Raw genomic sequence first — 24,854 nt, 5'->3', positions numbered from 1 at the left:
CTCCACAGAGGTTGGGGGTAGGACTGAAACTTTCAAACCCTAAATCAAGTGGTTGGTTCTCCTGGCAACCAGTCCCCATCCTTAGGTGTCTTGTTATATTATTTGCTATTATCCCTGTCTTTTGGAGGAAAAGACTCAGAGTAGGGAGTTCAAGTCACTCAACCAGTGAGGAATAAAAGTAGAATATGAACTGAGCTGTCTGGCTTTGACTCTGGGCTCTATCCTATCACAGAGATTGATGTGAAACAAAACCTTTCTTCAAAGGGTGTTCACCAATAAGTAAAAATGTAACTACAAATGAAATGCTTCTACGCTTGTCTGGGAATGGTTTTTTGTTGTTGTTAACTGGGGTTAGACAGCAAACGTAGTAAAACAATACTGTACGTCTGCTTCTTAAATAAGAGGTCTATCAAACCACTCTAGGAAGACAGAGAAATATATGACTCAATCTAAAGGACAACCATATTATTAACAGAATAAGAAATGGTGCTGATCTCAAGTTCAAAACTGACAGCATAGAACTGTTCTCTAAGAGGAGAACTATGAAGGTTTTGGCTACTGAGTCCTTCATTTTACTATTAAATATGAAAGATATGTTCTACTTAAACTTCCCAGTGTTGTTTGTTTATATTACTGCTAAGTCACTTCAGTCGTGTCCGACTCTGTGCGACCCCAGGGATGGCAGCCCACCAGGCTCCCCCGTCCCTGGGATTCTCCAGGCAAGAACACTGGAGTGGGTTGTCATTTCCTTCTCCAATGCATGAAAGTGAAAAGTGAAAGTGAAGTCGCTCAGTCGTGTCCGACCCTCAGCGACCCCATGGACTGCAGCCTTCCAGGCTCCTCTGTCCATGGGATTTTCCAGGCAAGAGTACTGGAGTGGGGTGCCATTGCCTTCTCCAGTTTATATTATGAACCTTTACTAAATTATTCTTGACCAAGGAGGAAGGGCAGAAAGCTAAAGGTGACATTCTGAAGGAGGAAATGAATCTTTACATCAGTGGTTCTATCCCCATTTGCCCTCTGATGTCATTTTAGTCAACTTCATCATCAGGGTGCTTTTATAAATAGTTTAAAAAAGTTCTGCTGCATTAAAGAGAAATCATAAAAGGTTTCTTTAGAAATTTTAGATGTTTATATACTTTGAGAGGACACAGCGTCAAGAATCGTTAGCCCCTTTCTACAACTTTGCATATTGCATCTCTTCTATTTATTTATTTCTTAATTAAATTATAAGTGATTTACAATGTTGTGCCAATCTCAGCTATATAGCAAAGTAATTCAGTTTCACACACACATACATCTTTTTAAAAAATATTCTTTTCCACTATGGTTTATCCTAGGAGATTAGATATTGTTCCCTGTGCTACACAGTAGGACCTTGGTTTTATCCATTCTATACATAATAGTTTGCATCTGCCAACCCCAAACTCCCACTCCATCCCTGACCCTGGCTATCACAGTCTGATCTCTGTGTCTGTGAGGCACATCTACTTCTATTTAATGGTATACACAAACTATCTATTTAAACATAAGTGCAGCGACTTTCACTTCTGTAATAGGTAAGAACAACCGAGTGACAAGAAATAGTAATATTATGGATCAGGCCAAATGGCAGCTGGAATAGATGGGAACAGAAGAAACGTAAAGCATAAAAGAAATGTAGGGAGTGATGAAGTGAGTAAAAGTGAATGGTTGGGGGAAAAAAAAGGTGGGAAATACGACAGTGTCAGAAAGGGAAGAAACCAGTCCAGGTTCACTTCTGCAGGACCAGGGGGATGTCTAGAAAAATAAGGGATCTTATTTTGTAGAGAAACTGAGAGAACCAAGGTGTAGCTTAGACAGAGGCAGGGCAAAATAAGGAATCACTGAATTGAAGGACCTGGGCAAAGACTTTTGGCCAGAGGAAAACCTCAGTAAGGACTATCTCAAAGTAAGATAAAACAGACAAATTAGAGGTATGGTTTTAAAAGATACAAACTACTATACATAAAACAGATAGGCAACAGATTTGCAACAGATAAACAAAACAGATAATGAACAAGGACATACTGTATACCACAGGGGATTATAGCCATTATCTTGGAATAACCTACCATGGAGTATAATCTGCAAACATCCTGAATTGCTCTGCTGTAGACCTGAAACTGGGCTTCCCTTGTGGCTCAGTTGGTAAAGAATCCGCCTTGCAGTGTTGGAGATCTGGGTTTGATTCCTGGGTCGGGAAGATCTGCTGGAGAAGGGATAGGCTACCCACTCCAGTATTCTTGAGCTTCCCTGGTGGCTCAGCTGGTAAAGAATCTGCCTACAATACAGGAGACGTGGGCTCGATCCCTGGGTTTGGAAGATCCCCTGGAAAAGGGAAAGGCTACCCACTCCAGTATTCTGGCCTGGAGAATTCCATGGACTGTATAGTCCGTGAGGTCACAAAGAGTCAGACACAACTGAGTGATTTTCACTCACCATACCTGAAATTAACACAACATTGTAAATCAACTATATCTTAATTAAAAAAAACAAAAACACTTGGCTCTGTAATTAAATCTGTAACTGTAATTTACAGATGTTGAGACTCCTCTGACTAGGGCAAGGAAGTCATTTGCTTTCTATAACTTGGCTGAATGGGACACTACTAATGAAGAAGAATGGTTAAGAAAAACCAGGGGCAGAATCGTACTCCTAAAGCTGTTTTCTAAATGGGAGGTGTCATCTTTGACCCCTTAGGAACCAGCAGTGAAAGTGGCCTTTACCATTTGGAATACCTGGGGCATTTTTCCCCCTAGCAGCAGTCCCTACTGATTTCTTAGCGTATACCAGGCAGTCCTCAAAAAGTAGTTTGAAAGTCTATTATTAAGCCCAAGTGAATTTAGAAGAATGTAGGAGTTATGAGAACAATAAACCTAAGTAAGAAAATAGAACATATGTGGCTGGGAAAGGACTGGGAGAACAAAGAAGTAAGTCGAAACCTGTTCTTCACTTTTCAGATTATACACATGACTGAGATGTTAAGCACATTCAAGCACAATCAAAAGTAAAGGAGTAAAATGCAGATAGAGAAAAATCTCAACGACACTCACTTCTTTAGAAAATCTTGAAAATCAGCTGGTAAGTCACTAGGGATGGTCACGGGATACTCTTCACACTCTTGTCCTTGGCTGAGGGAGAGCAGCAGAAGGCCGAGACGCCAAATATCCCCTTTCTTCCCGGTTTTATAAGGTAGGGCGCTGTCACTGAAACGAACCCGGGTCTGCTCAAACACGTCCTCCTTGCAAATGTCTGCCAGGCGCTTAGAAATGCTGTAGTCTGTAATCTTGACGGTGCCCTCTGCATCCACCAGGACATTTGATGCGCTCAGAACCTTGTGCACCACGGAATTGCTGTGCAAGTAATCAAGGCCTGACAAGAGCTGAGCTGCATACTTGCGAAGCTGATGTACCGGGATGGGGCCTGAGTGGCCCAGGTGGGCTGCGAGGGAGATCCCATTAGTGTGCTCCACTAAAATATCCACCACGATGGAGTCGTCTTGCTCTTTGAGGTTCATCGCAAAGTAGCGTACTATGTTTGGATGGCTCAGTTTCACCAGTGAGCTGAATTCTGTTTCTGCCCCTTGAATCTGGAATGGAAAAAAAAAACCAATAATATGATGATAGCTGAGTTGGTCAGCATTTACTAGTGTTTCACCACAAAAGTGAAATATTTGAATAGAAAATGTACTTTAGACAGCAAGGAGAAGGAACAAGCCCTGAACTGAGTCCTCCCCAAACCACATGGTCAACTTACTAGTTCTTAAAGATGGACACGTTTCAAAAGCAGCTTCTTTTGCAATATGGCCACCAGAAAAAAGAAACAATTTTAAAATAAGTTTTTCTGATTATAAAGATTCACTCTCAAAATTTTAATAGGTACTAATACAAAAGAAAAATCCCACAATTTATCTTTATGGTCACCACTCAAAGACAACTGTTATGACTTTAGTGTATTTACGTTCAGTTTTTCTTTTGTAATAAATACACATACATTTCCAAACACGATGCTTCACCTACTGTTTTATAACCTCTTTATTTATTATGTACCACTGCAATATTAAATGTTCTCCTTAAGCTAAGTATTATGAATCAATTATACAATTCTCCAGTCCCCTAAAATGCAGTTGTGAATATTTCAAGAGACTGAGAAAATGCAAATGATTGCAAATAGCACAGTTATGAAGTACTCTTTAGTTCCTGTTGGAGAGAGAGCTATTAATGGAATAATAAGAGCTAAGACAGGAGGTTGAGAAGCAGCTGCAAGAGTTTGGACCACGCTCTGAAAGTTCTGAAAGAGGCAGCAGGGTCTGGGAACACTTATGATCCTCCACCATCCCCTCTGGTTGAACAGATCTCATTGCGTTCTGGGTCTTTTTTGCTGGCCAGTCAAATGCTGAGTTACTTTGTTTTATCATCGCCTTAAACTCCAGGTTAGTCCTTTTGCTCAGTGAGCCATCTTGGATACCTACCTGCTTTTTGCACTTATCAATCTTCTCTTTTTCTTGACTGGTAAGGAATGGACCCATTTTTTTGTGCCATTGAAGGACCCACTCATGCAACAAGACAAAGCTGCCAGTAGCTGTTTCCAAAGCATTGTAAACTAATTTTCCAAGCTGCTCATCACTGCCTGCATATTGAAAGGAAATATAATTAAGTATCACTGGTACATTTTCTGTGGGCATAAAAAAAAACACAGGGAGCAGTCATTTGTTCAACAATGGATACCATGTACTATGAAAAATGTAATTTCATGTAATACATGCTCTTTTGTAACCAATTTTTGGTGTTTTAACAATATACTCTGAACTTTAAAATATTAAATTTTACAAAGGGACAATACTCAACAGTGAGATCTTAGTATCAGATCAATGTTTTCTTCCACTAGCTGGTATTTATAATGCTATTTTCATAACGACCTCTGACAACTGTGCCTACTGGTGTGGTAGTGTAACCTTCATATAGCTAAATACCAACTAACATTGATAGAAGGAGTTTGGAACCAGGAACGCTCCATCAATGAAGATTAGTGTGCATAGTGAGAACAGGTTTTAGTACCTCAGAAATTTGAAAACATCAATGATCTTTTAAACACAAAATCTGAATATGCTCAGTAAATACAAAGTGGCCAATGGCTTTGAAGGAAGGAACAAGTCATGACAGTTTAAATCTGAAGTGCTTGAGAGAAGACACATTTATTTAGTGATAGGCATATGGTGTCCACCTATGCCTGGGGGAGCTAAATTTTTGTAATGCCCCCAAATTTTTTTATGAAAATCTAAATTTTTATTAAAGACTGTAATAGAAAATCACCAAAAAATTGGAAGTGGAGAAAAATATCACCCACAATATCACCAATTTGTCTTTCTCTTCTAGAACCTTCTACCCTTTTTTTCCCCTAATTTACCGAATTGTAGCATATGTAACAAGGTTTCTCACTCTCAACACTACTGACATTTGGGACTGGAAAATCCCTCGTTGAAGGGGGTTGTCTTGTGTACTGTAAGATGTTTAGCAGCAGCCCTCCCCTCTATCCATGAGATGCCAGCAGCACCCTCACCCTAGAGTTAATCATCAAAATATCCAAATGTCAACCAATGTCCCCTAGGGAACAAAATTACTCCAAATGAAAACAATTGATCTATTCTTTTTCTCTTACTATATAAATAATAATAGTTTTCCATGATGCGACATTATCTTCATAATGAAAAGTAAAGTAACCTGTATACATAAGGCAAAGTAGTTTTTGCAAAAACAGTCTAGGGAAATGTGGCTGAACTAACTCACTGAGAGAGGCAGTGTTCCTTCACAGATATGCTGACAATTTAAGAGATTTTTAATTTTAATTGAAATGATCTGTTATACTAGTTATAAATAATTCTGGACATTCTTAGCTAAGGGAAAATAAAAATAAAAACCCCTAGTGTTTGAAAATCTGTCAGCCAAAAAATTGAAATGATCTGTTATACTAGTTATAAATAACTCTGGACATTCTTAGCTAAGGGAAAATAAAAATAAAAGCCCCTAGTGTTTGAAAATCTGTCAACCAAAGTAAGCAACCTGTGGAATGTAGGATCTATGCAGCACATGTTGGAGATACAGGACAGTAAATATTAATGGGATGGAATGTGAGGTGATGTACATAAAGCCTAATTAAATTTGTGAATTATATGGCACAATGTCTTACAATATATATACCCCCAGCTGGGACTAAGTGAGTATTTCGTAATTGCTGCTGCATTTTTTTTTGTATTATAATTCTTTTTTTTTTGGCATTATAATTCCATTATTGCCACCCACCTTTTGTCACTTCTGCGTTGTGGGGATAATAAAAAGAACAAAAGAACATACTGAAACAAGGCTGAAGGAAAATGTTACCATAAGAGCTCAGACTGATACTCCACTGTGTGATCATTTATATAGAAGCCTCTCCAGTGCTTTAATATTAATATATAGGGAATAATATCTGGGGAAACTCTTGATTCCCTCTAGTTCCAACAGCTTCACACTGAAAAGCAAATGTTAATTAGTTGATCTTTCACAAAAGATCAAAAAAAAAAAAATGGGTCCTTAAAAAATTAGGACCCATTTAAAAAATTAAACCCATTGTGAGAAAACAAAATAAATAATTTACTTGGTGGTTTTACATTAAAAAAAGTTCAGATTGCAAACGTGTCTCCTAATGAGGGTATTAACACAGGTGAATTTGTCTAATGAGTACCAAGGAGACTAGGAGTCCAGGGTAAGGTAATACACAGTTGGATTGATTTGCCTTCCTGATTTCCTCAGATCATTAAAAGTAGTGAGTTTTATGTTGCCAATTCATGAGTCAGAAATGCCTTAGAGTCAAGGACAGCCTCAAGACCAAAGCAAATCATCTCTACCAAGGTCTTAAACCTTCCCAAATGGTGGCTGTGTCTGAAGAGGGCAGGCTCTGTGTATGTACAGAATCCCGCATGGTCCACACCGCCTCCATCACCCAAGGTTACGTGTTCAGATCATGACTCTTCAGATGCTTGGTTTCTTTCCCTCTACCTATTGTCCTCTCCCTGGCAACTTCCCTTTCTGTGTACATCTCCTCAAAGAGGAAGGGAAAAAAGATCCCTTTAAAAGAAAGCAAACTTGATTTAGGTAATTTAGCTGCCTATTAGCTCTGCTAAGAATACTCATGGGATTGGAAATGAAACTTAATTGTCAAATTCACCATATGCAAGTGATCCCTACACCAATTAGTGGCTGTATCTGTATGACTGATAAAAGATGATGTACATTTAGAGCAAAGGAAGTAGACACGGAAAACTTGATTTTAATATAAACAATTCAAATAAAATTTTGAACAATATTCACTACAAATAGCCATCTGCTAAATAAGATGGCTAAACTGCTAAATAAAACACATTGAAAATAAAGTGAATTTCCTGGTCTGGTACAGGACGCCAAGCAAGAAAATGCTAAGCAGGTGGACAGCAAATTAAGAAAATGAGACTTAATCCTCAAAGATTACAGGCATCAAAACTCATTTTGCTATACATATTTCCTCGGTTACAAATGTACATGATGCAAAATTCCATATTCATAATATTTCAACCAATTTGGTTTTGAAAATTTTGGCTAATTCTAATGATGACAAATTTTGTCTTTCTGCTAACAATATTTCCAACAGCCTGGGGCTTTATTTGCATCTTACAGAAGTGGAAAGCTGAGTGACTTCTTTTGATCATCAGGAACAGGAGCTAGAATGATTGTCAGCTTACAGAGTTTTCCTGCAACTATGCTGGTCTAGACGATGTAGTGTCTATTCTCCCCTGTTCCTTCATGATTAACTTGGGTAATTAGAATAATTTAAACGAGTTTAGCTAGTTTACTCACCAATACATTTCCCTTTGTGCACCATGAGCTGATCAGGACTACCCACAGAGAAATACAGGATTTCACAAGAGCCAGGAGAATCTTCGCTATTACACATAGAATACTGACGTTCTCGCCTTAAAAATAAATTTGGACAATGATTTTTTTTCTTTAAGATTAACACAGGAAATTTGTGCCCCTCCATTTTCTCCTGCTTACCAGTCAATTCACTGTCCAACAGCAGTCTCTGCTGGGAACTGAGCTGAAGGTGCTAATGGGAAAGCTGTCCAACCCCCCACTCGCCACGGAGTCTTCCCCACGTGAACTCTACAAACCCTGTTCCAGATGGGTGCTGCCTTGTATGGTGGCCACATGTGGCTACTTAAATTCAATCACAACTAAATTAAATTAAAAATTCCGTTCTTCAACTTGAGTAGGCACAAGTACAGGGATTCCTCATCATATTGTGCTCTACTTTACTGAACTTCACAGATACCATGGCTGCTTTTTTTTTTTTTTTTTAAACAAATTGAAGGTTTGTGTCAACCTTGTGTTAATAAGCAAGTCTATCAGCACTATTTTTCCAATAGCATTTGCTCACTTTATGTGTCTCTGTCACACTTTTGTAATTTTTGCAACAGTTAAAACTTTTTCATTATTATTATGTATTTGTTGTGGTGATCTGTGCTCAGTTACTACTATGACTCACTGAAGGCTCAGATGTTTAGTGTTTTTTTAGTAATTTTTAAATTAAGATATGCAAACTGTTTTTTTTTTTTTTTTAAGATACAATGCTATCACATACTTAACACACTCCAGCATAGTGTAAGCATGACTTTTACATGCACTGGGAATCCAAACGTGCAAGTGACTCACTATGCAGGGATACTCATTTCATTGCGGTGGTCTGCTCCTGGAATATCTCTGAGGTATGTCGTACTCAACAGCCCCAAGTGACCAGTGGCTACCACAGTGGACAGCACTGATAGAGAACATTTCCATCCATAGAACAGTTCTATGGAAGTGATTTAGCTCAAGTCCATGTTGACCCCACATCCTGTGTACATGCACATCTGGAGAAAGCTGCAAAATCGGGGCTTAAGAGCACTACAAATTCCTAGTCACTAACTGGGCCCCACGCTACAGAATGCCCAACCCCCACACTCAAAGCCTAACCCTTCTTTCTTTCTCTTTTTTTCTGAGTGGAAAGCCAGATTACAATGCAAAAATTACAACTAACTTGGGAGAGCTCTGCAGGGACGAGGCCAGGAAGAGTGCCCTTGATGGTCAGGATTGGACACTTGTTAGAAATGCTATGATCAGGCACAGATCTCTAGGAAGCAGTCCTCTCACTGTGAGTGTGATCCTGACCTCCACTTTCACTGAGAACATGAAGCAATGAGCAGTGAAGCCCACACTTTCTGTGGGCCCACCTAGAAAGTTACTTGGCACCTGAGCCATTTTTTCTTTTTCTCAGACTCAGAGGAAGGACAGCTACCCTGGCCTCAGTTCCACCCCTGAAGTCTCCTCTGGGACCCTGGTCCATCAGTTAGTCCCCCTCTTCTTTATGTTCAATCTATCCCTCTCCATTGGCTTCTTACCTTCAGCCCATAAATCTCTCCCATGTCCATTCTCCTCTCCCTCAATCTCTTGCACCATCTTGTTTTTCATTTTCAAACTTCTACACTTGCTATCTCCATGACTGTCCCTTCCATTCACTCTTCATGCTACTGCAAAGTCAGTGAAACTGCCACCTACCCCTATCATTCTCAACTGGATTCTTCTCCTGGGCTCTTTTTTTGGTTGGTGGCATAGTCATCCATTCTGTCTCACTAGTCAAGATGTGCACGTCTCCCTGAGCTCCTAGATCTCCTACAACTAACTGATTCCTAAGTATGAGCCTCTCTTCTCCAATTTCCCTGCCTTGTTCATGTCATCACCAAATTTCTCCTGGACACAAAAGATACCCCATTATTAACTGGTCTTGCCATTTTCAATTCCCTCCCCTAACACCCTCCCACACTGCTGAGAAAACCTATTATGATTTGAGTCTCTTGTACTACATGTGCGTCCACAAATTCTTAAGGCCATGGAACAATTAAGGACATAGAAAGTGAAGTTGCTCAACAAAGGCTAAAGTGCATCCGTGAAAAGCTGGGCCAAGGGGCCAGGTACTTGAGAATCAAGCCTTTAAGCTCCTTCCACTAGAACGGTCAGGGGTTTTCTGTTTTCTTTCTCTTGTTTTACACAGTGGAAACCTTTCATTACATAAAGCCGTACTGGTTTTTGATGTATCCCACACAAAAAAGAAAAGCTGAGCTGCCCTGGTTAAACAGACTGCAGACCCTACCAGGGCCAAAAAGACAGTCTGTCCCTTTCTATCATCCTTCCTGCCTCCCTCCCTCCCTCCCTTCATCAGATGTTTACTGAGCACCCACCCTGCCCCTGCCAGGCACTGTGCCAGGCCCTGAAGAAAACACAGAGGCAAGAACCTCATACTTTCACAAAAGGAGAAGACAATTCAAAAGCAAACAAATGAATATGAAGTTTAGCTAGCAGTAACTGCTATGGAGAAATTTAATAAAGCAGGAAATCGGAGAACAAGTAGCTAAGGTGTGGGGTGCTCAGGGAAGGCATCGGAGATCACGTGTGAGGGGAGAACTGAGTGATGAGGAGTCGGCCACGCAAAGTAAACTGAAGTAGAGCATCGCAGGTAGAGTAACTGGCAGAGGCCATGAGACAGGAAGGAGCTCGGTGTGCGTGGAGGACTGGATGGTGAGTGCGGCCACCGTGCAGAGGGTGAGGGCGAGGGAGAGTGGTATGACACGAGATGCATGAGCTGTTCCTCCACTGTTCGCCCCCACTCTCTGTTCGCCCCCGCTCTCTGTTCTCCACTAGCAGCCAGGAAGAATTTCACTCAGCATGGGTCAGATGATACCATGTTCCTTTTTAAAACCTCAAACGGCTTCTCAGTACACCTGAACTCCTGATTCGACCAACAAAGACCTCATTTGTGATCTGCCCCTGCTGCCCCCTTGAACCACTGTCTCCACAACTGGTCATTCTAGCCATGCTGCCCTGGTTGATGAGCTCTGGGCAGGACCAGCCTAGGCCAGCCTGGGGTCTTCTATACCGGCTCTTCTTTTCAGCTGAGCAGCTGGCTCATTCCCTTCATCCAGATCCAGGATATGTGCCCCTCAGTTTAAAGCCACTGTCCCTTAGTCACTCAGGATCCAATCCTTGGACTCTTTCCTCCAAACACCCAATCTAAAGTAACAATTCAGTCTTCCTTCAAGATAGCCAATTAAATTCTCTGCAGAGCACCAGTCATTATCTGACAACTTCTGGTTTGCTGGTGGACAGTCTCTTTCAACTAGAATACAAGCTCCATGAAACCAGAGTCCATCTTGATCTTATTTACTGAATCCCTAGGACTGAGAATAGTGTCTGGACTTTAGCAAGTAAGTCCTCATCAAGTATCTCATTCTAGATTGTATTGCTTTTAGTCACAGCCAATTCGAATACTGACTGCTGACAATGTTCACAACAAGGTCATGTCTACTACCTCTACTGAACGTATCTTCTAGTTGAAAGAATAAAATGGAACACTCTGGTCATTTCCTTTGGCTTTCCAACTTAAAGACTAGTGAATAGCAAGGAAGAAAAAGAATAAAGAGTATGTATGAGATACTTCAGTATATCAAGGACTTTTTATTTCTTAACCAAAGAAGCATGTAACCTATAAGAAAGATTCATTCTTTTCTAGTCTGTAGGTGACAGAGTGCCAGAGTTCTATACAGGTTTGTACAACAATCTTGGCAAACAATTCATGAAAATGACTTCTTGGATGCTTGTGGAAATGTCATTCTATCCAAGACATACTAATGTCCCTTTATAAGTGCTACATAAAAATCTGTTCTACCTGTGTCAAGGAAACAGAGAATTTCCCACCCTTCCTTGAATAGACTTGCTAATAATTACTGATCTCAAAAGCAAGTCTAATCTTGGACCCACTGTTTACAGTTAGCCAAAAAAATGGAAATAATTAAACTAAAAAAGATTGCTTTTTATACAGCCTTATTCAGGGCATTGATTTATTTCCACCATTTCTAACACAGTAGGAATTTGTTAGATATTTCCTAGTGGAATACTCTGACAGCTTCAAACTATGTTGCCTAATGGAAGCCCAGTTGCAAAAATAATCTCAATTGCTTTAAGGAATTATAATCTTAAAAAGAAATCATTACCAGAAACTGCATTCAAGAAAACATTTAGTTCACCTTAACAGTAGGTGGTTAAATGTTAATATCAAAATGATTTCTGAGCTGATTTTTTTCAAAGCAGATAATTAGGGAAAGAAGTGAAATGACTCCTCCTTATAAACAAACTGTAATCCAAAAGATTATATAAGCTTTTAGTTTGGTAACTAAAATGCTGGTTTTAAGTGGTGCTTAGATTATCACAAAAGATAGCTTAAATACATATAGAACCTGAATGATAATACCTGTGCTATTTAATCACCCACCTAATCACAGAAAGGAATTCTGTACTAAAATTCCTTTCTGGTCAACAGTGGCAGTCACAGCAAACATACAAAGTCCCCTTCATACAAACAAGTTCCATTCTGACAGTGTTCATAAGTCCAGTTTGTTCATAAGTCCTATAAAATTAGCCTGGGTATCCAACTAACAAAACTGGCTATACAGTGCTGTACTATAATAGGTTTATAATACCTTTCCCACAAGTAATATATAAAAAACAAATACAAAAAAAACCCATTTTTAATCTTATAGTACAGTACCTTGAAAAGCAAGTACAACAGCTGGCATACAGGGGCTGGCACTGAATGAACAGTCAAGAGCCGTCACTGACTGGAGGAAGGAGTAGAGACGGGAGGTGGGAGAGCTGAAGGACCGTCAGCACTAGGAGAGGGAGGGCAAGCTGCAGTTTCGCTCACACCTGACAGTGATGGAGTGCACGTCTGCATCTTTCAAAGTTCGAAACTTGTAGGTTTGTATGTAGGGGACCTACTTCACCGGGAAGTCTCAATTCTTTAGTAGAAAAGGATATGGAGGAAGAGATAGTATCTTTCATGTGACCTTTGGTGACATGTGACCGAGGAGCCCACCTGCCGTGACAGGGAAGCCCAGTGTCCTCAGTAGCAAGGGGAGGGGAGCCCTGGCAGCAAACTGGGGCTCCTGTCCTCACGTAAAGGATCTCCTACACCTGTGCCCATTGTGGGACTCTCCCCACATCTGTGGTGAGACCTAAGGCGTTACAGACTGAAAACAGTGTGAATCTGACTGGATGATGATTCTGATGGAAGAAAAGTTTTTAAATCACTTACTGAATAATTGGGCTTCCCTGATGGCTCAGACAGTAAAAGATCTGCCTGCTGTGCTGGAGACCTAAGTTCAATCCCTGGGTTGGGAAGATCCCCTGGAGAAGGAAATGGCAACCCACTCTAGTATTCTTGCCTGCAGGATTCCATGGACAAAGAAGCCTGGTGGGCTACAGTTCACGGGGTCACAAAGGATTGGACACAACTGACCAACTAACGTTGAAAAGTTAGATCATCAAAAGGCAGATCAAACTGCACTGGAGGCAATGTTAAGGTTAACAACTGTTATGTAAAGGGAAATAAAACTGGCTTTGTGAAAGATACTTGGAAAGTATTAAAACAAATGGAAAATTTTATATTACTAATATACTAAGATACACAGGCTTTGAAAAAGTTATTAAAACTCTCATGTGACAACTCAACCAAATTTCACTACAAGTTGTTTTAAGGGACTGGAAATCTCAGGGACTTACTTAGACCTTCCAGAGGAGTTGGTCCGATGTTTACCATTTCCTACGAAGTCAGGAGAGCCTCCATGTAGAATGGCAGCTGTTCTGTGTCCTCCTGGGTCTTTTCTAGAGGTATGATCTTGATTTGACAAACTAGCTATTTCTAAACGTTCCTTAAAAAAAGAAAAGTAAAACCTACTTTACACCTAAGTCATAATGGAAGACAATCATGGTAAGTAATCATAAATATGTAGGGCATGCACATTTCATTTAAGCTGAAGATTTTCAAGTGTAATAAAGTTGAACTCAACTTTTTAAAATTTAGTGTCCAAATATGTACTGTTTCAAGAACTGAAGGTCAAGGTTACAGTTTTAAGAGAATGTGAACTTTATAAATACTTAGAAATGTGGAATATACATGAAAAGTTAGGGACAAGAGCAAGAGATAAACAGAAGAAGGCATTCAAACAGAGCATACTCAATATCCTGTAATAAACCATAATGGAAAAGAAAAAAAATGTTCTAGTACCATTTGCAAAAAGGGCTATCCTTTCTCTAGAATTATCTTTGTATCTTGCTCAAAAAAATCAGTTATATATACATATATGGGGTGCGGGGGGTCTATATTTAGATTATCTCTTCTATTGACAGAACTAGTATTGTTTTATTATCTATCTTGATTCCAATATTAAACTATTTTGAACACTGTTTAAAAAAGAAAAAACAGAGAGCAGAGTGGCTGTCAGGAAGGCACATGAGATGGAAAACAGGCGAACAGTTGTATCACCTTAAATTTGTATACAGCTTTGTACATTCACAAAGGGCAGTACATTTTTCTGTAGGAATGGTTACATAAGACAGACAGGAAAGCATTATCTGTGCCACATTAAGGGGTGAAGAAAATAAGCGTAGAGTGTCACCTGTCAAGGTCACCAAGCCAAGGCAGTAAAAAAGCCAAAGCTTTCAGCCAGGTTCTGTTTACTCGTAAATCAGTACCTCCTCCCACTGCACCTCACTGTTTCCCTTAGGTGATATGCCATTTCTTTAAAGGAGAAGGAGCAAAATTCTCTCTGGATTTCTCCAAACATGTGTAACTGGTTTTCTGATTGAGTTGGACTCAGGAAAAATACAGGACAAAGGAGTATATCCTTTTTCCACCACTGCTTTTTAAATCTGTTTTCCATCACTGAATGAAATCTCAGGCAGATCCATCTGGTTTCTGTTCACTCTTCAGTATGAACAAATAGTTTTGTTTTCCAAGTATTAAGAATTCCAGTCTGAGCTGATTATCAAAGCTTCAATCTCCCCTCTCCTTCAACTCTGTTGATAAACTACTCTAGTTACATAAGCCTAAGTCTTCTACAGATAATATACAACTCAAAGTTTGGTAACTATCTGGAGAATATAAAATATACAATGAATGATATCTGGGAGACTTTTATGTGCCTCATTTTAAACTTTACTACTGATAGCAACAAACGAGGGAAAAAGGAATAATGAAGAATGAAGGACAGAGGTCCTGACTTCTGAGATATTCAAACATTATGAAGATACAGTAATTCAAATACCATCAATGGAAAGAAAGATTGTATATTTAGAAAATGTAAACTATTTGACTATGGCAGAAATTCTAGAGTACCTGCTTGGCCATTTCTTTCCTTTTTTTCTCCTCTTTTATCTCTTCTTTCCTTTTCTGAATCTCATGAAGGATTTCACGTTGCTGAAATAAATCATACAGCCATCAAATGCTGATCTCTGAAACCCATACAACACACAAATTCTGAAATCACAAAAAACCTTCTGAATTTCAGTCCTAAGAGTATGTAGAACCTTAGTACATACTACAGTTTCATCAGTTTATCAGAGTTCTTATGCAGTAGACCTCCCACTTAAATGCAGTAGACTGTGGGGGAGGGACACTTCCTCCCCACTTTTACGTGGAGGGACTTGTTGTGGAAGCTCAGAGTCCTAAATATTGGACCACCAGGAGATCCCCAAAGTGGAGGGACTTTCACTGTGGCAACACCACTGGCCTCTCACTTCTCCCCACTCTTGACCGAGCCCCTCCTTTTTGGTATCTGCCTGTCTGCAGAGAACATGCATTTGCACCTACTCTTTGCCCAGGTTGAGGTGGACTGAGCCAGCACCACACCCATAATACAGACCTTCAGTTGCACTCCCCAACCAGCTTTCTCGTTGTTAAAAGTGGCATTTTGATCTATTCATTTGGCCCATGTACCTATTACTCAAATGATTCTGAGTTTACATAAAGTAGCGTTTTTATAACCCTCCTAAAATTCCAGGTTATAACTATCAGTAGCGTTTTTATAAGCCTCCTAAAATTCCAGGTTATAACTATCAAAACCATTGAGAGACTAACCAAAAACAATTGCAGCAATAATAGAAAATGTAAAAACATATCCAAAACTTACAGGTAGTTACAGCAGTACATTGAAACAAGACTGTTAATTAAATATCTTTATCTTCTAATTAAAATGTGTCTGCCTAAGAGCTAAGGAACTTTAAATGATAACTAGGCTATGCAATTGAATAGGAGATAAACAGTAACAAAATGAATGGAACTCACAAAGACAATGCTAACATAAGCAAAGGATGAACAAAATGAAGTAGGAAAAAAAGAGCAAGGAATAAGAACCTAAGAAAAGTAGGAATAACAAAATCCTAGAAGTAACTGTAACATCTAAGGGGAGAAAACTAAAAAGCCTCACTAAGAGATAAAAATATATGGAAAAACTATTTCTGGATAGGAAGTCTGAACTTGGTCATGACGTAAATTCTGCCCAAATGGATATATAAGTACAATTTTACTCAAAATTCCAGAGGCTTTGTTTTGATCTTGAGAAAGCAATCCTATAATTTCTCTTTAAGAATAAATGTGTGAGGATAGCTGAGAGAAAAAAAAAGAACAATGAACGAGGAAGGGACAGGGGTCCTGACTCCTCAGATAGTCAAATGTTACAAAGACAGTAATTCAAAGATTGTGGTATAGACCTAAGAAAAAAACAGATGAATTGAACAAAAGAGATAATTCACAAATAGAACTTAGTACAAATAAGTAGGTAAAATACCCTTTAAAGGAAGTATTACAAATCACCTAAGAATGAATGATTATTTAATAAATGTGTTAGGAAAATGGGGTGGGGGGACTCAGACCCTTATTTTAACAACCTACACCAAAATAAGTTCTAGATAAGTAAGTATTAAAAGACTAAATAGAAGAAAAAGAACAAAAATCAAGAAGGAAATTTAGATATAGGTATTATGTTTGATTAAAGGATTTTTAAAATAACACAGGAATGTATATTCTTATGCAGACTAAGACTAAAGAAAAAATACAAATGGTGAGTGAACTAAAAAATACGTTCAGTCTCTGGCTTTGGCTACTCGTTTGGGCATGAGATACTTGTCCCACAGAGGGAAGAAGGTAATAGCCTCTGAACTCCTGCACAGCTTTACAGGCACACAAAGAAGTTTGCTTAAATTGACTTTTTCTTTCATTTAAAGACTAGGACTAAGGAAGGGTTCTAGGGGCAGCACTGATACCTGTTGGGAGGGAATCACTCATAGTATTTATTTCTTGGTTACTCCTAGGGCCTCCTTTCACATGAATTCATGGTTCTTGGATCAAATCCAGAGCAAAACTTAATAAATATGGATAAGTATGTAGGCAGAGACAGAGATTAAAAACCTATAGGGCTCTCAGTCCTCTGGCTGGCCACCGTGGTGACATGGGTCTCACCTCCTCTTCCTCTTTCCGCTTGGCCTCTAACTGCCTCCGCTGCTCCTCCTGAGCTCGCCTTTCCAGCATTTCTTCATGAAAAGACTTGGGAGGGGGCTTGTTGTGCTCGCAGAGAAATGACTGCACATAGTAAGCCAGTTCAAATATCATCACCTAAACACACGGATGGAAATCAACCACAAATGGTCAAGTGATGGGAAGACAGGGTCCAACGGCGAGACTACAGAAGAACATGCAGACCATCCGAGACCATTCACAATGATGATATTCATTTTGATGCGACACATTCTAAATTAGTTATAGGAGGTAACCACAGCAGGAAAAAGCTTTTCAGCACTCATCTCATTGTGTTGCTATCAAGACAAATCACTATCTAAATAAGTAAAAAGCATCACTTTTGTAGTCCTATTCAATTTATTGGCATTTTCTATATAATAAATCTTCTAAAATATTTTTCTATATGGAGAAGGCAATGGCACCCCACTCCAGTACTCTTGCCTGGAAAATCCCATGGGTGGAGGAGCCTGGTAGGCTGCAGTACATGAGGTCGCTAAGAGTCGGACACGACTGAGCGACTTCACTTTCACTTTTCACTTTCATGCACTGGAGAAGGAAATGGCAACCCACTCTAGTGTTCTTACCTGGAGAATCCCAGGGAGGGGGGAGCCTCGTGGGCTGACGTCTACGGGGTTGCACAGAGTCGGACACGACTGAAGTGACTTAGCAGCAGCAGGTTCTCATTAGTTATCCATTTATCTACAGTAGTGTATATGCCAACTTCAATCTCACAATTCATCCCACCACTCCCCTTCCCCTCCTGGTATCCATGTTTATTCTCTGCATCTGTGTCTCTATTTTTGCTTTGCAACTGAGTTCATCTGTAACATTTTTCTAGATTTCATATATATGCATTCATCTACTATATTTGTTTTTCTCTTTCTGACTTAACTCTGTATGCCAGTCCCTAGGTCCATCCACATCTCTGCAAATGCACAATTTATTCCTTTTATGGATGAGTAATAGTCCATTCTATATACGTACCATATCTTTATCCATTCCTCAGTTGATGGACATTTAGGTTGCTTCCATGTGAAGGCTATTGTAAGTAGTTCTACAATGAACACTGGGATGCATGTACCTTTTGAAATTTTGGTTTTCTCCAGGTATATGCCCAGGAGTGGGACTGTTGTGTCATATGGTAGTTCTATTTTTAGTTTTTTAAGGAACTTCCATACTGGTCTCCATAGTGGCTGTACCAATTTACATTCCCACCAATAGTATAGGAGGGTTCCCTTTTCTCCACACCCTCCTCCAGCATTTACTGTTCATAGATTTTTTGATGATGGCCCTTCTGACCTGTATGAGGTGATACCTCATTGTAGTTTTGATTTGCACTTCACTAATAATTAGTGATGTTGAGCATCTTTCTGTGTGTTTGTTGGCCATTAAAAAGTATAATCTAAAATAAAGACAATGTGCTCTCTTCAGCAGAACATATGCTAAAATTGGAGAGATACAGAGAAGATTAGTGTGGCCCCTGTGCAAGGATGACATGTAAATCTGTGAAGCATTCCATGTTTTTTTGGTTACCAAGGGAGAAAGGGATGGGGGAAGGAGGGATAAATGGAGAGACTGAGATTGACATGTACACACTATTACATATAACATAGATAACTAGTAAGGACTAACTGTATAGCACAGGGAACTCTTCTCAAAAGTCAGTAATGACCTGTAGGGAAAACGAATCCAAAAAATAGTGGATACTGTGTATGTAGCTATACAGTGGAAATCAGTACAACATTGTAAATCAAATCAACTATACTGTATTACAAATTTGAATAAATAAATAAAATAAAGTCAAAAAAAGGTGGGGCTGGGGTGAGTGGGACAACAAAAGCAGAAATAAACAAGTGGGACTAAATCAAATATTTCTGCACAGCAAAAAAAAAAAAAAAAGATTCTGCACAGCAAAGGAAACCATCAAGAAAATGAAAAGGCAAACTACAGAATGAGAGAAGATACCACAAATCATATATCTGATAAGGGGTCAATATTTAAATATATAAAGAACTAATATAACTCAGCAGCAAAAATAAAAAAGAAAACCCAAACAATCCAATTAAAAAATGGACAGAGGAACACAATAGACATTTTTCCAAAGAAGACATACAAATGGCCAACAGGCACATGAAAAGATATATAACATCGCTGATCATCAGGGAAACACAGATCAAAACCACAATGAGCTATCACTTCACACATCAAAAAGACAGTGAACAACAAGTGTTGGTCAGGGTGTGGAGAAAAGGGAACCCTGATACACTTTTGGTGAGAATGTAAATTGTTGCAGCCAGTCTGAGAAACAGTATGGAGGTTCCTCAAAAAATTAAAAACAGAACTACATATGATCTAGCAATCCTACATCTGAGTATATATTCAAAGGGAATGAAAAAAAAGGATCTTGAAGAGATATCTATACTCCCATGTTATTGCAGCATTATTCACAATAGCCAAGGTAAGTGTCAATGAAAAAGTGAATAAAGATGTGATATAAATATACATACACAGTGAAATATTCAACCATGAAAAAGAACATCCTCCTGCTTGCAGAAACACAAATGGAACTTGAGGCATTATATTAAGTGAAATAAATCAAAGACAAATGCTGCATATCATTTACATGTAGAATCTAAAAAAACTGAAACAGGGACTAGAATTGTGGTTACTTAGGGATTGGCGGTGAGAGTAAAAGGGAGATATGTAGGTCCGAGTATACATACTTTCAGTTATAAGATAAGTAAGTTCTGGGGATCTAATGTATAGCATGATGATTATATCGCTGTTGTTCAGTTGCTAAGTCATGTCCAGCTCTTTACAACCCCATGGACTGTAGCACGCCAGGCTTCCCTGTCCTTCACTATCTCCTGGAGTTTGCATGATGATTATGTAACAGTTATATTATATAATACTGCACTATAAAAATAAAATCAAACACAGCAAAGAATTTTACAAAAAAATGACAAATTATGAATCCAAGAAACCAGAGGATTCTGTAGCTGCATTTTCAATGTAACTCCATATTATTTTTCAGTTAAGACATTAGACTACATTAGAAAGAACTTAAACTAGAAAGAACTCTGCAGTAATTCCCAAGGCCGATTTTTTTGTCCAAGCTGTTCTACAATCACTTTATGTACCACAACAATCACTGAAGTTCTTGGAAACACAACTTAGGTGGGCAAAGATTATAGGGGCAAAAAGCACCCCAGAGGGCACACAGTAACTCACTGTGTTATGGAATGCAAGTGAAAAATGGTCCAGGCACTTTCCTAGTAACATAGAGGCCTAGGGCTAGTCCTTACTTAACTCTTCTCAGTCTTTGTAGGACAGGATAAGTTAAAAGTGATGTGCATAGGCAAAAACACTGCATAATCTTACACAAAAGTGAGGAGAAGATGGATTATACCTAGGATACTCAGTGGGCTTAAGGAACAGACCGTAATACTCGCCCTAAGAGGTCACCCAGCCTGGCCCTCCAGAGAGAGTTCTCACCTAAGGGGGAGCTCATGCAGACCCTGATGTCAGAGGATTAAAAAAGCATCAGTACTGAACTAGGTGTAAATGCTCAGGTATAAAAGGGACACTGATGGAGGACAGTGAGTCCCTAATTATTGAGAAGTAAACAATTAGTTCTTCTGATATGAAAAGTGGAGATGTGGCAAAGTTTGGTCAGAAATCACTTGTTTGTAAACATTTTCCAACGTAAATGTTCAAGTCAAGATGAGGTCATGATGTCAGGCTCAAAGTGTGCAAAAATTCTGGTCAGTTTCATATGGAGTGTTTCCAGAAGAATTAAGTATCAACAGTACTGTCTATGCACGCTCTACAATTCATAATTCATAAGTACTGTTAATTAAAGCAATCCAAACAGCAATATTCCCCTCTGTAGATACCAATAAAAAACAGAACATTATAGTGAAAGTTAGATCTGAGGTGCAATGGGAAAGCCTTTAAGCCAAAGAAAAGGCTGGAAGGCAAACACTAGTGAACATGATGAGATTTTTATCATTGTCATAATTCTAGTTTTACAAATCATACCTCACCACAGTGTTTTTTGGCCACTTCTTCTAGGCGGGACTTTAACAAATTAACACTTTCATTTGACAGACCTTTGGCATTCTTTAATTCTATTTCAGGGACTCTGGAAAAGAAAAAAAAAAGAATTACTCTAAAAAGTACAGATTGTTTGCATTAATATTTGCTAATTTTCAAGCTTGGAGCCTGGGGTTTCCGTAAGGGCCTCACTTGTGAACTTCTTTGTACCCTTAGGAACATTTCCTTTCATCTTAAAAGGATTTCAACTTTACCCCAGCAACTCTGTTGACACAGCACTCAACATGAAGTCACCTGCAGCCTGTAGGGCAGAAATGGGCTGGCCAGGTGTCAGCGTGGGCTTTCGAGTGCCCTGCTCCCCAAGAGGACCAGACTTACTGGGGCTCAGTCAGGTGTCTCTCCAACTCCTCTGTCTCTGATTTCAGCTTTACAATCCGATTTAAATTTCTAACATCAACTACTATTTACTGCCCTTTAAAAAATCACTCCAGCTCTGTGTGTGATTCTAGCCTACTAACTTCACCATGTACTCCCTTTCATGATAATGCTCGATCCTGGCTTGCCCCCTAACATCAGTGAACTCTGACAGCTCACCCACAAGGGTCTAAGCACTCTGTGATCATCTGTCTGCTCCTAGCATAAAGCAGGATAAGAATAACTATGTGTGAGGTGGAGGCACAGTGTTCTATCTAGTACTCCTACAACAGGCTGTGTCCCAGGAACTCATTCTGCTATAAATGAGCTCACTCACTCATGTCATGCACACTCTGCAAACTCTGCTATTCCAAGGATGCCTACCACATGCTCTTCTTGATCTCTATAGGGCACAACTAACAGTCAACACCTTCTACCCAAGGAAAATACAATCAGCCCTCCCTTGGGGTTCCTCTTATTTCCAACCACAACACATCCAATAACAACTCCTGAGATTAAGTAGGCTTTATTTAATTTTACAGATGAGAAAACGATTCATCCCTTCCCACCAAGCATTTCTGAGTAATTCATGGCATTTTACCTTGGTGAAGCCTTTACTATTCACTTATCTATGCATTCTCTCAGTGCTTCATTATGACAGATTACTACAGCCATCATCTACCTGGATAGATGGAAATCTTAGAGAAAGTCTACGTCAGGTCCATTTAATCCAGGATTCTCTTTCTCACAGTGGTATAAAGGACTATTTTGCAGAAAAGGAAAGTTTTCCTGCATGATATTATTTCAAAAGATAGGAATGTTTCCCCAAGTCAAGACTTAGATAATGAAAAAAAAAATCAAGCAGTCACTATATAGCAATATTAACAGAATAGCAAAAAATTAATCTGCAACACTAATTAAACACTGTAAAATTTCCAGTGTTCTCTTCATGCCCTTGGTACATAATTCCTAAGTTTATGTAGCTGATATTACAATGTTTACTTTTTAACTTTTGTAAACACTTGCATGCTGTTTCTCAAATGATATTCTTACCAAATGGACACATCAAGATTTACCTGATGAGTTCTCTAACATAGTGGCTCTCAACCAAGGGTAATTATGTTCCCCCTCCAATGTGATATCAGTCAATGTCAAGTAGGCAAAGAAGCTCTGTGCCCCTCTACATATTTCTTGCCTAAGCATCTCTTCCATCTGGCCAGTCCTGAGTTGTATCTTTGATAACAAACCAGTAACAGTAAGTGAAGTGCCCTCCTGAGTTCTGTAAACTGTTCTAGCAAATTATCAAACCTGGGGCGGGGTGGGGGGAGGGTGTCACAGGAACGTGCAAATTTATAGCCAGTTGATCAGAAGTACTGGGACTTGCAACTGGCATCCACGTCTCATCATGGGAGTAAGCCCCCAACTCAGCTATCAAGAACTATGGACAGTTAGTGTCATAACTGAACTGAATTGTTCAGATACCCAGTTGGTGTCAGAAAAGATACCACCTATTTGGTGTCAGGAAAGATAAGACCTAGAGAGGCACTGTCTTATTTTTCTTTCGTAAAATTAAGTACCTTTCAATTAATGCATAAATTAACTTTCTGAATATCTACTATTCTACTCTAGGCACAGAGGCTGGGCTAAAATTGGGTTACTAACTTCAGGGAGCTCATCTTGACCTACCTGTATTTTCATAAACTCCATCACCTCTTAAGGTAACAAATTCCATACATTTACCACCCACTGGGTAAGGCAGTACATCCTTTTACTTGTCACTTTCCTTCACTGGCTTCCTGCACAACAAGCTCAATTAAAAAAACATCATCCAGGCCAAATCTGCTTTTCTGCATGGAATGTCTGGGAAAAGATTACATGGAATACGCATGGTACTTGAAATGAAGAATACTTGAGCCTTGACAGGTAATGCTTTTGTTTTACTACTGGATCTGAACCCAAGGGGGTATTACCTTCAGGGGGAGTTTAGAAATACATGAGGCTTTTGGCTGTCTCACTGACTGGAAAACTCTTTAGGCATTTAACGGGTAGAGGCCAGTGATGTTACACGCCCTGCCATCTTCCCGAACCTGAAAGAGGGCGACTAAATCATTTTCTGCTTGGAAGTCCAGGTCCCACTAGGCTCGGAAGGCTACTCTAAGTCCTAATGTAAACTGTACTTTAAAACTAAGTACACAAGGCTTTTATAGTCACTGCACCTTTATCTTTTTTCCCCTAAATTGTTCCTCTTCCTAGTCTGTGAAAAATTAAACAAACAAAAGTTAACCTAACAGAAGAAGCAAACATTAGTCACGGAGCAAACACTACCACCCATAGAGACTATTAACTAGAAGCCAACCTAACAGGAGACAGGCTTCATGAAAACATCCATTGCTGATGTAGTTCTGATGAACTCCAAGTGATAGGAAATAAAATTTTAAATGGAATGGGGGCCAGAAGGAAAAAATACCATTGACTTCAACCTGTTCCTTTGTTTTCAAAACAGAGAAGTGAAATCACATCAAAGCTATTTATAAACAGACTTCCCTGGTGACTCAGACGGTAAAGAATCTGCCAGCAATGCAGGAGTCCTGGGTTTGATCCCTGGGTTGGGAAGATCCCCTAGAGAAGGGAATGGCAACCCACTCCAGTATTCTTGCCTCGGTAATTCCATGAACAGAAGAGCCTGGTGGGCTTGACTGAGAGACTAACACACACATTTATAAATGAACTCACACATCTGGATAGGTGGGTGGGCATTTCACTCTCAAATCCACTTTCACGTACACTTCTTCACCAGTCAGGCCTTGAGGGTACAGAACTAAATTGATTTCAGGAGGCTCTTTGACCTAAAAGAGAAAAAGAAAATCTTTTTTTTTCTCTAGAGAGCCAGTCATTAACGATTAAGATAA

General features: G+C 39.4%; 1 protein-coding gene and 1 non-coding gene across 4 annotated transcripts in view; one reads left to right on the top strand and one right to left on the bottom strand.

The window, feature by feature from the left end:
• The window catches only part of EIF2AK4 (eukaryotic translation initiation factor 2 alpha kinase 4), a 97,187-nt gene that overhangs the window by 58,932 nt on the left and 13,401 nt on the right, over window positions 1-24,854 (bottom strand). For all 3 annotated transcript variants that reach the window (XR_011568797.1, XM_070797253.1, XM_070797254.1), the window contains exons 2-9: window positions 24,679-24,791; window positions 21,517-21,619; window positions 17,419-17,571; window positions 15,298-15,378; window positions 13,683-13,831; window positions 7,890-8,005; window positions 4,493-4,650; window positions 3,075-3,610 (exon numbers count right to left, since the gene is read on the bottom strand). Coding sequence is in view for 2 of the 3 variants with exons in the window: in XM_070797253.1 (XP_070653354.1) it covers window positions 3,075-3,610; window positions 4,493-4,650; window positions 7,890-8,005; window positions 13,683-13,831; window positions 15,298-15,378; window positions 17,419-17,571; window positions 21,517-21,619; window positions 24,679-24,791 (1,409 nt within the window). In the remaining variant the exon portion in view is untranslated. The remainder of the gene's footprint in view (window positions 1-3,074; window positions 3,611-4,492; window positions 4,651-7,889; window positions 8,006-13,682; window positions 13,832-15,297; window positions 15,379-17,418; window positions 17,572-21,516; window positions 21,620-24,678; window positions 24,792-24,854) is intronic.
• On the top strand, window positions 18,896-19,000 carry LOC139185549 (U6 spliceosomal RNA). Its single transcript, XR_011569120.1, has one exon. It is a non-coding gene; the product is annotated as a U6 spliceosomal RNA (small nuclear RNA).

Source organism: Bos indicus, chromosome 10, assembly GCF_029378745.1.
Source record: "Bos indicus isolate NIAB-ARS_2022 breed Sahiwal x Tharparkar chromosome 10, NIAB-ARS_B.indTharparkar_mat_pri_1.0, whole genome shotgun sequence".
In the NCBI taxonomy this organism is placed as follows: Eukaryota; Metazoa; Chordata; class Mammalia; order Artiodactyla; family Bovidae; genus Bos; species Bos indicus.
Note: the sequence above shows the minus strand (reverse complement) of the source record. Positions and strands in the feature narration are given on the sequence as shown.